Below are 13,586 nucleotides of genomic sequence, written 5' to 3' on the forward strand. Positions count from 1 at the left end.
TATATATCACGTTGCACAGACTTATTGGTCTATAGTCTTTCAGGTGCTCTGGATTATTCTTCTTCGGGATGAGAACAATTACCGTGTCATTAATTCCCTCCGGCATGATACCCTCCTGGAAAAATTCAGAACCGCATTCACCACATCCCTCTTGACAGTACTCCAATTCCTCTGGAAAAACCTTGCTGGAAAGCCGTCGGGGCCCTGGAGCTTTCAAAGGGCCAATTTGGAAGAGTGCGTCGCTGATTTCCTTTTCCGTGAAATCCTTAACCAACGACGCATTCATCTCTACAGAAACTCTTTCATTCAGGCAGTCCACTATAACCTTAGGATCGACCTCGTCTTCTTTAGTGTACAATTGTTTGAAGAAGCTTGTGGTCATTTCCTGTAACTTGTCCATTTCCTCCACCCAAACACCATCCTCATTTTTTAACTTACTGATTGTATTCTTTTTACGTCTCCATGAGGCCTTTCCGTTGGAAGTACTTGGTATTTTTATCTCCTTCCCTCAGCCATAACGCTCTACATCATTGTCTCCACATCATCTCCTCCCGGTGCAAAACCTCGTCCAAATTCCTAGATACAGCCTTAATCTCCCTGTCTCTGGCGGCCGACGCTTGTTTCTTCCACAGGCTCTCCAATTGCTTCCTAAGCGAAGCAGTCTGCTTTATGATTGAGCCGAAGCTGTTTTTTGCCCATGTGTTTAGGGAGCGTTGCAGACCTGCAAGTTTCTGTGATATGTCAGATAGGTTCTCAGCCGTCCCTTTCTCCTCCCAAGAGTTCAAAATAGCATCTGTCAACGACTCCATTCTTTCCCACATATACTCATATCGGAATCCCTTGTGCAGGGGTCTCCATTCTTTCCTCGGACCGAATCTAAGGAGCAGGGGAAGATGATCGGATCTAGATGAACAAATGTGCTCGATTGAAGCTTCAGGGAAGATAGAGCTCCAGTGTTGGTCAGCAACCCCGCGATCGATTCTGGTCTTGACATTGTCCGCACCCTTTTGTTTATTATCAAAGGTCCATCTTGGACCGCTGAAACCGAGGTCGACCAACTCACAGTCGGCCAGAACAACTCTGAAACTTTCCATGTTCTTCTCGTTTCGAGGTGTTCTAGAAAGGTGTTCATGTTGCCAAGCAGTTTCATTAAAATCACCCAACATGAGCCATGGTTCGTTTGACATCGGCCTGATTCTGCGTAAGAGATCCCATGTGTGATGCCTCTCACTAGCTTTTGGCTTTCCATAAACAAAGGTACCCCGCCATTGCCGGCCATGGGGATTTAGGTGAACAAACACATCGATGTAACGCGGGCCAATAGCGAGTTCTTTTATTTCAACTTGCTCATCATAGAAGAGAGCAATACGTGCACCCTTTCCCTTTCCGACATGGGAAATGCAATGCTTGAGACCTAGTCTCCTACGCAACTTATTAACGTAATCCTCGCTTTTCCTAGTTTCAGAGATAAAGACCAGAGAAGGCCGATAGGTGCGCACTAGGCACACCAACTCCTGAACTGTCCGGGGTTGCCCAAGCCCCTGGCAGTTCCAGCTTATTATCGTCATGGCTCCTGGTGGGTGCCGTCCATCACACCCACCAGTTGACCGAGAGCCCCTGGCTCGGTTGCTTCCTGTCCACCATCCTTGCCCTTGCTCCCCTGCCCTGTGCCCTTCTTTTTCTTGTTCTAGCCCACGACAGAACCCACCTCTTCAGTACCTGCCCACGAGTGTCTCTCTTGCCAAGGACCGATCCAGAGTGAGTTGTGCCCTTCCCGTTGCCCTTGATGCCAGCCAAGTCCCGCGTAACTCTGTCTTTTTCTTCTGCATCTACATCCCCACCCTTGCCCAGGCTCTCAATTGGTGCAGCCTCCACAAGTCCTTCGTGTTGTACTGGATTTGCAAGCAGCTTCAAAGCTTCGTCCTCCTCTGAAACATTCTCCTTAATTTCATCCAGGCTGGCCGTCTCCAGTGCACCAGTGGACAGAGCAGGGCTCGGCCTATGAGCATCGGTGATAGCCGGACTGGCCGTGCCTCCATAGAGCGGGGTGGGCCCAAAGCCCGGCGGGTGGCTGGGAACCGCAGAGACCTCGGCCAAGACGCCCGCAGAACCGCCGCCGCTTCCCGCCGAGGGCAGAGCCGCCTCCATCACAGCACCCTCAAAGGAAGCCGTGTTCTGGACTTTGCTAGATGTGGCCTCTGTAACCTTCAGATTTGTGTCAGTTTCCATGCCGTCACCCACTGAGAGACGAGCTACAACCTCCCGCATTTGTTTCACTTGGGTCGACACAGTCTTGTCATGACTGACAGGCATTGGAGCACGCCACAGGGACTGTGACGACTGTCAAGCCTGTTTTTTCCCCATCTTCTCAGGGAGGAACCAAGCACGAGGGTCATCAAAGTGCACTGGAAGCACACTGAGCTCCTTACTGTACCTCAGTTTCTTCTCTTCATTTGGGATATCACACCTCGCTTCCATATGTCCTATATATCCACAGAATAAACAGAAATTTGGCAATCTTTCATACCTCAGGTAGACTGTAACCTCCTCCTCTGTGATCTCATCAGCCAACGTAATCTCCTTCTGCAGCGCCAAGTACAAAGGCAGCTTTACTCTCACTCTGAGAAACTTGTCACAAATGTTTCCCCTCGAGTGCAGATCGATCATCACCACTGGCCCACTTGGTCCCCAAGGTTGCGGGCAAGCTCCTTGGTGAGTAGGTAGAAGGGGATTCCCCTAAACTGAACCCACATCGGCAAATGGGAGAATATAGCCAAAGTAGGATCAGCTTCCTTCTCCAAACCGACGACGAGGAACACATCGCCCTTGTATTGCCACGGCCCACCCTTGATGACGTGTTGGCGGTCTCCCTCTTCTGAGAACTCGAGGATGAATTTGCACCCTTCCTCTGCAGCAAGTTCATGGTCACCCAGTTCACCACGAACCTTCCATACCTTCTTCATGTGGTCAATCAGTTGCCTGGAGTTCACCAGCAGGACGGACAGGAATAGTCCGACTGCCAGGAAGCACGTCTGCACCGCCTTTCGAGCCCCGGGCATGTTGATGACCAGGGTCTTCTTCACAGGTTCCGCACAAGTCTTGGCTATTTCCTTCCCTGGGCGCCGGATGTTGGTGGGGAGGGTGCAGTCGGCGTGCAGCCTAACCGAGCTCCCCGCTGTAGGCACAGCCTCTATCGCCCCCGCAGCATCAGGACCCGCCGCCTCCTGGAGGCTCTTCATCCCCTCCATCGTTGCCCTCAGGCAAATACACGAACACCTTATGTGCATGGGCAGAACACAAACCTGGATAAGTGGAGCTTGGGATGGATTCTGCAAAGGTAGCCTCCCTCTAAATAGCAAATCATCCATGGCCTTGTTAATTCCTCCTTTAGTCTTCGCCTTAATCCCTGTAAATGACAGTGTTTCCTCCTCATCAGGGAGAAACGACACCCATGAATCGCCATGTTCTTCATGTCCCTTAATGGGCGAATTAGTTCTGGCCTCCGTTGATTGCGCCCATCCTGGGTCAGGTGGCTCTTTCCTCTCATCCTTAGAGAGAAGGAACACAGGAGATTTGGCTCTTTCCCTCTCCAATATAACTCTCAAAAAAGAAATACGAATCTTCAGGCTTTCGATGACTCTTGTGGTATATCCGAGACGGTCTTTGACAGTGGCGAAGGAATTGGGATTTAGTTGGATATGATTGTAGAGGAGAGTCTCAGGATTGGTTTTCGTGGGGCTTCGGTTTTCAGCGATTATCCATCGGCGATTTCTGAAGGAGAAGAGGGGATCGCCTTTCGTGGGTTGCGGGAGAGGAACAGATGCGGGAGCCATAGCTAGCAGATGTCATATAATGCCAACTCGTGAACTCGTGCACACCTCTAAGCAATTTTTGAGTTTGACTCCCTCCAACCACACATAGCTTGTGTTTTCTGAAAAAACAAATAATAAAGGGAACGTTGGTTGTTCACCCCCTCGAGAGAGCTGAAGTGGCGTTTGCCTTACGCCAAGATCCGTGTGACGGTTGGGAAGGTGTGCACTGGGGATTGAGCTCCTGGCGAACTTTCATGAGATGACATTTTCGATTTCTAATCACTCTTTCATGTTTTCCTGATGATACTAAGTACATAAAAAATCAAGTTCAACAAGGAAAACATATGGAAAAAATGGTTGCTCTTTGGAAAGAGGAGATGGTGAGGTGCAGCCAAAGGGGGTGACATGAGTGTCGCGGCCGGCCACGGCGTCCAGCACATCGAGCAAAGAGAGACCGGAGTCGGGGACAAGGCAGTTGGCCGCCGCATCACCTGTGGAGGGAAGTCATGGGTTGACCAGGTTGTGATTAGAGGGGTGGTTGGGGGCTGCAGTGGCAGGCAGTTCAAGGTACGTTGGAGGGCGGCTGAAAGGAAAAAGGTAAGAGAAGATGAAAATCAGGAGGCAATTATTTTAGTTTTCATCAGGCAACTGTCAAATAGAGCTTTGATTAACTGGTCCACATGGATACAACAAGAAAGCACGAGAGAATACAATTGTGCTGAAATTTTACAGAAGACTCTCCGAGTGAAGGAAAAAAAGATGCTCAGTCTATGGAGATCCTTGCAAATGTCAATGAAACCGCTAACCATCGAAACACCAACCACGTCGAGGCGTACATTGGAGATCCACTGGATTCGAAATGCACCACCGCACATGGACTTTCTGAGCCGATGAACAGGGCCGACATGAACACCACAGCCACTTATTTGTGGTTGCTGGAAAGCTGACAAATAGAGCTCCTTATTACGAAGAAAACATACATAAACAAACCAAGCATATCTTTTTTACAGAAAGAAAAGCTAAATATGCGCATAATTACATCTATAGTGTAGAAGGACAAGATATGGGCTGTGCAATCTCGATGTATTGATCGGTGCACCAGGCACGTATATACAAGTACAAAGATGGGCCACAACCTCAACTATACAAAGGAAATAGGAGGTGGGTCCTACACACAAATATACACGTACACAATATACTCAACACCCCCCGCAGTCGAAGCGGCGCTAGTGACACAGAGACTGGAACGGAACTCCTCGAAGGTAGAAGTCGGCAATCCCTTCGTCATCACATCGGCAAAACTGCTGAGCGGTCGGCACATGGAGAACCCGCATGCGTCCAAGAGCCACCTGCTCGCGCACAAAGTGAATGTCCAGCTCGATGTGTTTAGTCCGGCGATGATGAACGGGGTTGGCGGAGAGTTACACTACAGAGACGTTGTCGCAGTAGACAACCATAGCCTGTGAGACGTCGTGATGTAGCTCCTGAAGTAACTGTCGTAGCCAGCACTCGGCGACAGCGTTGGCCACAGCTCGGTACTCAGCCTCCGCGCTAGAGCGCGAAACCGTGGGTTGTCGCTTGGACGACCACGAGAAGAGTGAAGGACCGAGGTAGACGCAGTAGCCAGAGGTGGACCGACGAGTATCGGGGCAGCCAGCCCAGTGTGCATCGGAGTAGGCCACCGTCTCCAGAAAAGTGGACGCCGTAAGTGTCAACCCGAGGGACATCGTGTCGCGGATGTAGCGAAGGATCCGCTTCACGAGAGTCCAATGAGAGTCACGAGGGGCGTGCATGTGGAGACACACTTGCTGTATAGCATACTGAAGATCCGGTCTGGTGAGAGTCAAATACAGTAGAGCGCCGACAATAGACCGGTAGAAAGGAGCATCCGACACAGGCGAACCCTCAAGAGCAGAGACCTTGGGCTTCGTGTCCACAGGAGTAGCAACAGGATGACAGTTGAGCATGCCAGCACGCTCACGAAGCTCATGTGCATACTTCTGCTGATGAAGAAAGAAACCGTCCGGACGTCGAACGACCTCAATGCCAAGGAAATAATGTAGAGCACCCAGGTCCTTGATAGCAAACTCGTCACGCAGCCGGAGACTAATCTGCTGAAGAATGGCTGCGGAGGAGGCTGTCAGGATGATGTCGTCGACGTAAAGCAGCAAATATGCAGTCGTGTCACCGTGGCGATAGACGAACAGTAAGGCATCCGAGCGAGTAACGCTGAAGCCCAGTGTCTGAAGAAACCTGGCGATCCGCTGGTACCAGGCTCGGGGTGCCTGCTTGAGCCCGTAAAGAGAGCGGGACAGCAGGCACACATGGCTGGGAAGTGAGGCGTCGACGAAGCCGGTGGGTTGCTCACAATACACCTGCTCCTCAAGATGGCCGTGGAGAAAGGCATTGGAGACATCCATCTGGTGAACAGGCCAGCCGCGGGAGACGGCGAGCTGGAGGACGGTGTGGATCATGCCCGGTTTGATAACCGGGGCAAACGTCTCAGTGAAGTCCACTCCAGCGCGCTGGCGGAAACCGCGGACCACCCAGCGAGCCTTGTAGCGCTCGAGTGTACCGTCTGAGCAGGTCTTATGGCGAAAGACCCACTTGCCGGTGATGACGTTGGCGCGAGGAGGCTGGGGAACCAGGGTCTAGGTGCGGTTCCGTTAAAGAGCATTGAACTCTTCCTGCATCGCCGCAAGCCAGTGAGGATCACGGAGGGCGGCGCGAGCGGACGCAGGAATGGGCGACGGCTCCGCGGCGGAGGCGGCGAGGACGTACTCGTCGCGCGAGTACCGGAGGCTCGGACGATGAACACCAGTGCGAGCGCGGGTGACTGGGCCGGGCGGCGCCGCCGGAGCCACCGGCAAGACGGCCGGCGTGGGGGCCGGCGAGGCGGCCGGCGTGGGGGCTGGCGTCAGAGCCGGCGAGGGGGCCGGCGTCAGGGCCGGCGAGGAGGCGGGCGTCGAGGCCGCGGAGGAGGTGGCCGAGCCTGCAGCGCCCGATCCCGCGGCGCCCAAGTCGGGAGCGGCGGGTGAAGGCGGGGCACCGGCTGCGCCGTCGGAGCCAGCCGAGGAGGCCGAGTGGGCGGGCGCCGGCAGGAGGGTGCGGGGACCGCCAAAGCCCGGAGGCGGTCCACGGGCCGGACGGGATCGTCCACCTGACGAGGTCGTCGAAGGGCCGCCGGTGGCCGGCGGCGACGAGATGACAAGGGGTACCTGCTGCTGAAACGGAAACACCATCTCATCAAAGTAAACATGTCGGGAGGTGAAAACATGATGGGAGACGGGATCATAGCAGTGGTAGCCCTTAGTGTTAGGTGGGTAGCCGAGAAAGATGCAGGCGATGGAGCGGGGTGCAAGTTTATGAGGCGCAGTGGCGGCGATGCTAGGATAGCAAAGGCAGCCGAAGATGCGAAGCCCTTCATAAGAAGAAGGTGCACCGAAGAGAAGATGGTGAGGTGTAAAGTTTCCGCGAGTACGACATGGGCGAATGTTGATGAGGAGAGAAGCGGTGGCTAGAGCGTCAGGCCAAAAGCGCGGAGGCACATTGGCATGAAAGAGAAGAGTCCTAACGCAGTCATTTAGAGTGCGAAGGATGCACCCAGCACGACCGTTCTGCTGCGAGGTGTATGGGCAAGTGAGACGAAAAATCGTGCCATGTGTGGTGAGAAGATTACGAACAACGATGTTGTCAAACTCCTTCCCGTTGTCTGTCTGCAATGCAAGAATGGGTCGACCAAACTGCGTGAGAACATAAGAATAGAAAGCGGCGAGAGTGGATATAACATCCGACTTGCGGCGCAACGGGAAGATCCACACATAATGCGAAAAATCGTCAAGTATGACAAGATAATAAAGAAAGCCCGTATTACTTGCAACAGGAGATGTCCAAACATCACTATGAATTAACTCAAACGGGTACGATGCAACAAAGGAAGAAGGCCTAAACGGAAGACGAGCATGTTTGCCGAGGCGACATGCATGACACGAGTGATCCTCGTTCTTATTACACGTGAAAGAAAAACTCCGAAGTATGTGGCGAAGTGTGGCAGGATTAGGATGACCCAAGCGAGCGTGCCAAAGATCTACTCCGGTGGTGAGAGCGACAGGGGCAGCGGAAGTGGTGGAGGTGGCGGAGTGAACCGGGTAGAGCTCGTCGGGGCTGTCACATCAGTGGAGCACCATCCGCGTGCGAGCGTCCTTAACAGAAAAACCACATTCGTCAAATTCAACAGTAACCGGATTTTCACGTGTAAGAAAACGAACAGAAACAAGATTTTTAATAAGTTCAGGAGAAACGAGAATATTAGACATGGATATAGGAGTGGAGTTAGACGGAAAATATGTATGTCCAATATGGGTGATGGGAAGAGAAGAACCGTCACCGACGGTGATGCGGTTGGAGGCGTGGACAGGATGGGCAGTGTGGAGGTTACCGGGGTACGCCGCCATGTGAGCGGTGGCGCCACTGTCCATGTACCAATCGCCGCAGCCGGTGTAGCTAGACGGGGAAGGAGCGTTGTGGAGAGCCGCCAGAAGGGCCGGGTCCCACGGTGCAGGCGGGAGAGGCGACGCAGCCGTCAGGGGCAGCAGCGGCGGCCCACCTGGTGGCGGCTGCTGACCGTAGGGCGCCGCATAAGGCTGCGGCGCAGCGTAGTATGCCTGGTGTGACGGAGGCCGAGTACCGAGAAGGTCCGGAGCAGGGGCCCGAGGAACCGGCATGGAGTATACGTGGACAACGCCGGTCCATGGGTTCTGGCCGGCGTACCACGGGGCCGGCTGAGGGGCGTGCTGCTGCGGGCGGGGTGCTCCTCCCTGAGCACCACCGCCGCCCCCCTACTTGCGGCCACCCCGGCGACCGCCGCGACAACCCCCCATCCTCCCCCTCCCCCCCCCATTGGCCGCCGGCTGGGGCGGCGGGAAGGGGGCGGCTGGTGCGGGCGGGAATCCGGACGGGAAGGCGGGCGCCGCCGGCTGGGGCGGCGTCGGGCGGGGCGGTGGCGGGGCCGAACCCCCGCGGGTGCCTGCGATGAGGGCAATGTGGGTCGCGCGAGTCCGCGCCACCCGCATCCGGCGCTCCTCCAGCTTGAGGCACGCGACCACCTTGGCGAAGGTGGGCTCCGGGATGAGGGTGAGGTTGGAGGCGACGTTCCCGAAGTCCTCGTTGAGGCCGCCGGAGAGGGTGCTGATGAGGAGCTCGTCGCCGATCTTTTCCCCGAGATCACGGAGCTCATCGGCGAGCTTCTTGAGGCGCATGCAAAAAACATCGATGGATGAGTCAAGTTGCTGGCACCCGTAAAACTCACCATAGAGGAGGACCTTGCGCTGTAGCCGATTGTCGGTGAAGAGGCTGTTGAGCTTGGTCCAGACCGCATAGGCGTCGTCCTCGTCGTTCACCACGGTGTGGAAGAGGTCGTTGGAGATGATGAGGTAGAACCAGCGGATGATGGTGGCGTCGAGGATCATCCACTCTTCGTCGTTGATCATGAGCGCCGAGTCTACGATGCCGTCCACGTGGCCGTGTAGGAGGTACTCACGGAACACAAGCGAAAAATACCGCTTCCAAGCGGAGTAGGAGGCGGTGGTGTGATCGAGCTTGACCAGAACGTGCTCATGGATGTTGAGGTCGCGGACGAGGGTGACATCGGGACCGGCAAACGGGTTGGAAACGGTGGACGAGGAGGAGCTCATGGCTGGTTCGGCGCGGGTGGGAGGAGGAAGGGGAGGTTGGCGGCGCGAGGGAGGGAGGCGGAAGCGGGGACCCGCGGCGGCGGCGGCCTCGGAGGGAGGCGGCGGCAGCGGCGAGCGAGGCGGAGGGAGGGGAGGCGGTGACCAGCGGCGGCGGTGGCGGCCGGAAGGAGGCGGCGGCAGCTGGTGACGGCGGCGTGGAGGAGCGGCGGCGCGGAGGCGCGGCGGCGGCGGCGGCTAGGGTTAGGATCGTGCTGCGATAGATACCATGTAGAAGGACAAGATATGGGCTGTGCAATCTCGATGTATTGATCGGTGCACCAGGCACGTATATATAAGTATAAAGGTGGGCCACAACCTCAACTATACAAAGGAAACAGGAGGTGGACCCTACTCACAAATATACACGTACATAATATACTCAACATATAGAAAACGTTGCAGGAAGTCGTGAAACCATACAAATTTAATAAGTGTGCTGACTTAAATCCTTCTTATAACAGTCTAATACTGAATCAGTCTCATCTCCAAAGGAAAAACTCGATCAGACAAGGACAGACACCCTACTAATAAATCAAATCAAGCGGCCAACAAATAATTCGATCAGGCAAAGATGCCAATGTAATCAAGCTCGACGGAACCCAGCCACAGCTTGTCCCCGTTCTCCGCCACCTCGCTGAGCGTCACGCCCCTGGCGGCCGTCAGCTCCTCGACCTCCACGCCGTCGGCGCTGAGACGGACGCCGACCAAGTGCTTCACCGGAGCCGCCGCAGTTGAGTTCAGCCGCGCCCTCTCCTGGTTCAGCGCCACCCAGAAGCCACCCTTCCCGTCGCGCCTCACGTTGTCCGGGTACCCCGGCAGGTCCGCCAAGAGCTCGTACCGCCCGGCCTTGGGCCCCTTGAGCCAGTACCGGAACGCCTGGCACGGCACCGTGTGCGCCACCACCACGTGCGTCATGTCGCGGCTGAGCGCGACGCCGTTCGGGTATGGCAGCTCGGCCTTCAGCACCGTGACTTGCTTCGTCCGCGCGTCGTACTTGAGCAGGCGCCCGGTCGCGTCGGTGTTCATGATGATCTCCGTGTTAAACCTGCATGCACACACAGATTCGTCGCGCATAAGCACGATGAAGTGAATCGAATTGAGGCGTGATCGGGCGGGCATGTATGTAGGGTACCTGCGGGGGTAGTTGGCGCTGCTGTCGGTGAAGTACACGTCGCCGGTTGCCTGATCCACGTCGAGGCCGTTGAGGAAGTGGAAGGGGACGCCGTCCGCCTCCGTCGCCAGCACCTGGGCTTCGCCGCCGTCCGGCCCCACCTTCATGAGCCCCATGTAGGCGTCGGCGATGAAGAGCTCGCCGGTTTTCCTGTTGAACCGGACACCCAGTGGCCGGCCGCATATGCTCTCTTTTTGTTCCGATGGCACCCCAGAGTCTGAGCACAAAGGGATTTTCCTGCAGATGCAGCACATGTCAGCTAATTTGCTGATCACTATCACGGGATGTTTAGCTTTTAAATTACACCGACCTGTAGTTGGCATTGTACGCGAAGGTGCTCCAGCCGGCGGCGCTGCCACCCCACTTGAGCACGCGGCCATCGGAGACGCCCGTGTAGACCCCGTCCTTGCCGGAGAAGGCGAGGCTCTCGGCGCCGCTGACACCGTCGGGCAGTGGGAGGCGGTAGCTCCACCGCGTGTTCGTTGTCTTGATCTGCTCGGCTGAGGCTAGAGAGACGAGGCAGGCAAGCACGACGAGTACTATCGCCGCGAGGTTGCGCCGCATCGTCATCGTCGGAAGTTGCCCTGTACGGAATATCGTTGCACCCAGCTGTGTGCCTTTTATGGGAGAGCGACGAAACCCGTGGCCTGATCTGATCGGACACGGTTGTAATCCTACACGAAGTACAACACCGTGATGTATCGCCCGCGCGCGCTTGTGGTACGTGCTCACCGAGTCTGTTTGTGGTCCTGTGCTGTGCTGTGTTTTTTTTTTTAGAAATCTCGCCTGCTTTATTTATTCAGAAGCAATTGTCATATGTACAAGATCGGGGTTATGTGGATTGCCCAACCAAACATCTCTACCTATATCTAAGTTGCAAGCAAATTTGGCGAGATTATGAGCTTCAAAGTTGAACCCGGTCGACCTGTTTGCCGATCAATCTGGGCCTGAAGGGCCAGAACGAAGTACAAGATGGACTTGCATTATTTTTAGTGTCTTTTATATTGCGGGCCAACGTGGAACCTTGGGCCCTTTTTTGAAACGATCAAGAGTCGAGTTCAATAACTATTTTTTTGACAAAGGATAATATATTAGTAATTTAATATCAAGTACACCCGGCTTCTGCAAGAACACAACACCGTGATCAACTTGAAGCATCGAGGATGAACATGGCCAAAAAAAAACAAGAAAAAAGAAAGAAAAAACAAGATCTAAGGCACGCCGTGACCAACAACATCAACCACTACCCTGACAACACACAGGCTACGAGAAAGTTCTTCAAAAGCAACGCATTCAGAAGGACACACAAATGTCATTGTTGCCAGATCCACTCAAACACTAAATCCTAAGAGCATCTCCAGCCGCGCCCCCAACAAGCCCCCCCAGGTGACTTTTCGGTCGCCGGCGCCAAAAAATCAGCCCAGTCGCGTCCCCAGGGGCCCATTTTTCGCCGGCTCGGACCGAAATTGGCGTCGGCGGACCCAACCCGAACCCGGCGCGCTGGGGGTTGCTTGGGGGCGTCGGGCGAATCTTTTATGGCGCGAAAGCGCCGTGGGCCAGCCGCGTCAGCGACTCGACTCCCTTCTCGCCGCTTCGTCGTCCTCATCGCCTCGTTTAACGCGGTGAATCAATGCCAAAGCTGCGCGCGCTGCCGCGCCGGTCAGCCTCCATTGATGCCTCACGGGCGGCGCAGTGAAGTCCAGGCGACGCGCGTCCCCTCGGCCGCCACGTCTCCCGCCACGCGTAACGCGCCAGCCAAGCCTACCGCGCGGCGCTTCCGCCTATATAAGCCAAGAACCAGCGCGCCGGAGATACGCACACACACTACACCGCCGACGCGCCCACTTCTCCCTTTTCCTCCTCTCGCCGTCTCCAGCTCAGAAGGATGGCCGAGCGCTTCCCAGGCGACGGCGCGGCGGCGAATGGTTTCGGCGCCGCCATCTGCACAAGGACGAGGCTCGCCTCCTCTTCGAGGCCGGATACCCGGCCCCGCCGGACATGCGGGTGCCCGGCTCGTGGAGGATCAGCGCCGGCGGCGTGCCGGTGCCACCACCGCCCATCGGGGTGGCGCGGCGTGCGGAGATCGCACGCATCCGCGCGTCCCTGCCGCGGGCGGCAAGGGAAGGCCCACGGTACACCCCCGGCAGCCCGCTCTGGGAGCCCTACTTCCGCCGCCAACACGCCAAGCAGCTCGAGGCGACGAACGGCGTCGTGCCCTCCGGCAGGCTCAACTCCGAGGGTCGGCGCCGGTGGTGGGGCGTACCCGGCCGCATGTTGGAGGCCGTCCTCGAGTACATCGAGGGCGGCAACACGCCGCGCCTCGAGTACCCCGCTCCTTCGACCTTCTCACGCCGTCGTGGGAGCTCCTGGACGCCGAGGCATATGGATCGGCCCGGCGTGTCCTCCTCCTCGTCCGGCCGCTCGTCGGGCTCTCCCTGCCTCCACCCTGTCAAGCCGGAGCCCCAAGACACGCTGGTCAGTGCGCGCACCCGCAGCTCCTCCGGCGTCTGCATCGGCGACTCCACCCCCCCATCCATCCGCTTCGTCCTCGTCGAGCCCAAGCCGGAGCCCAGCCTCCCCCCGGAGTACGAGGAGATAGCCCGGCGCGGGTTCTCCGACGAGGACGCCCTGCAGTGGGCGCGGGACGACTACCTCCACGACGAGATGGTCCGGCAGCGCCGGGCCCTGGAGGATATCGAAGCCCGCAAGCGCGGGCGCGAGGACGAGCACGGCGTCGTCATCCTCGACAACGACGACGAGGAGGCCGCCCCCCGGACCGTCCAACCCGCTACGCCAATCGGGGGAGGGATGCAGCAGGGACGGCGGCGGTGGAGGCGGCGACGACGACGACGACGACGACGACAACGACGA

The 13,586-nt window shown here is 56.5% G+C and overlaps 1 protein-coding gene across 1 annotated transcript; it reads right to left on the bottom strand.

Annotated features, from left to right (window-relative positions):
- Positions 1–9,964: 9,964 nt before the first annotated feature.
- LOC123113252 (protein STRICTOSIDINE SYNTHASE-LIKE 10) lies at positions 9,965–11,294 on the bottom strand. The gene is made up of 3 exons (XM_044534448.1): positions 11,026–11,294; positions 10,677–10,952; positions 9,965–10,589 (listed from the first exon to the last, which is right to left on the bottom strand). The coding sequence occupies exons 1-3, from the start codon at positions 11,283–11,285 to the stop codon at positions 10,106–10,108; spliced, it is 1,020 nt and encodes a 339-aa protein (XP_044390383.1). The 5' UTR covers positions 11,286–11,294; the 3' UTR covers positions 9,965–10,105.
- Between the last annotated feature and the right edge of the window lie 2,292 nt (positions 11,295–13,586).

This window comes from Triticum aestivum, chromosome 5B, assembly GCF_018294505.1.
Source record: "Triticum aestivum cultivar Chinese Spring chromosome 5B, IWGSC CS RefSeq v2.1, whole genome shotgun sequence".
In the NCBI taxonomy this organism is placed as follows: Eukaryota; Viridiplantae; Streptophyta; class Magnoliopsida; order Poales; family Poaceae; genus Triticum; species Triticum aestivum.

Excerpts from the sequence above, each read along its gene's own strand:
- LOC123113252 (XM_044534448.1), bottom strand. The coding sequence starts at position 11,285 with ATGACGATGCGGCGCAACCTCGCGGCGATAGTACTCGTCGTGCTTGCC. Across the intron at positions 10,953-11,025 it reads GCGTACAATGCCAACTACAG|GAAAATCCCTTTGTGCTCAG; the intron begins GTCGGTGTAATT and ends CTGCATCTGCAG. Across the intron at positions 10,590-10,676 it reads AGCGCCAACTACCCCCGCAG|GTTTAACACGGAGATCATCA; the intron begins GTACCCTACATA and ends GTGTGCATGCAG.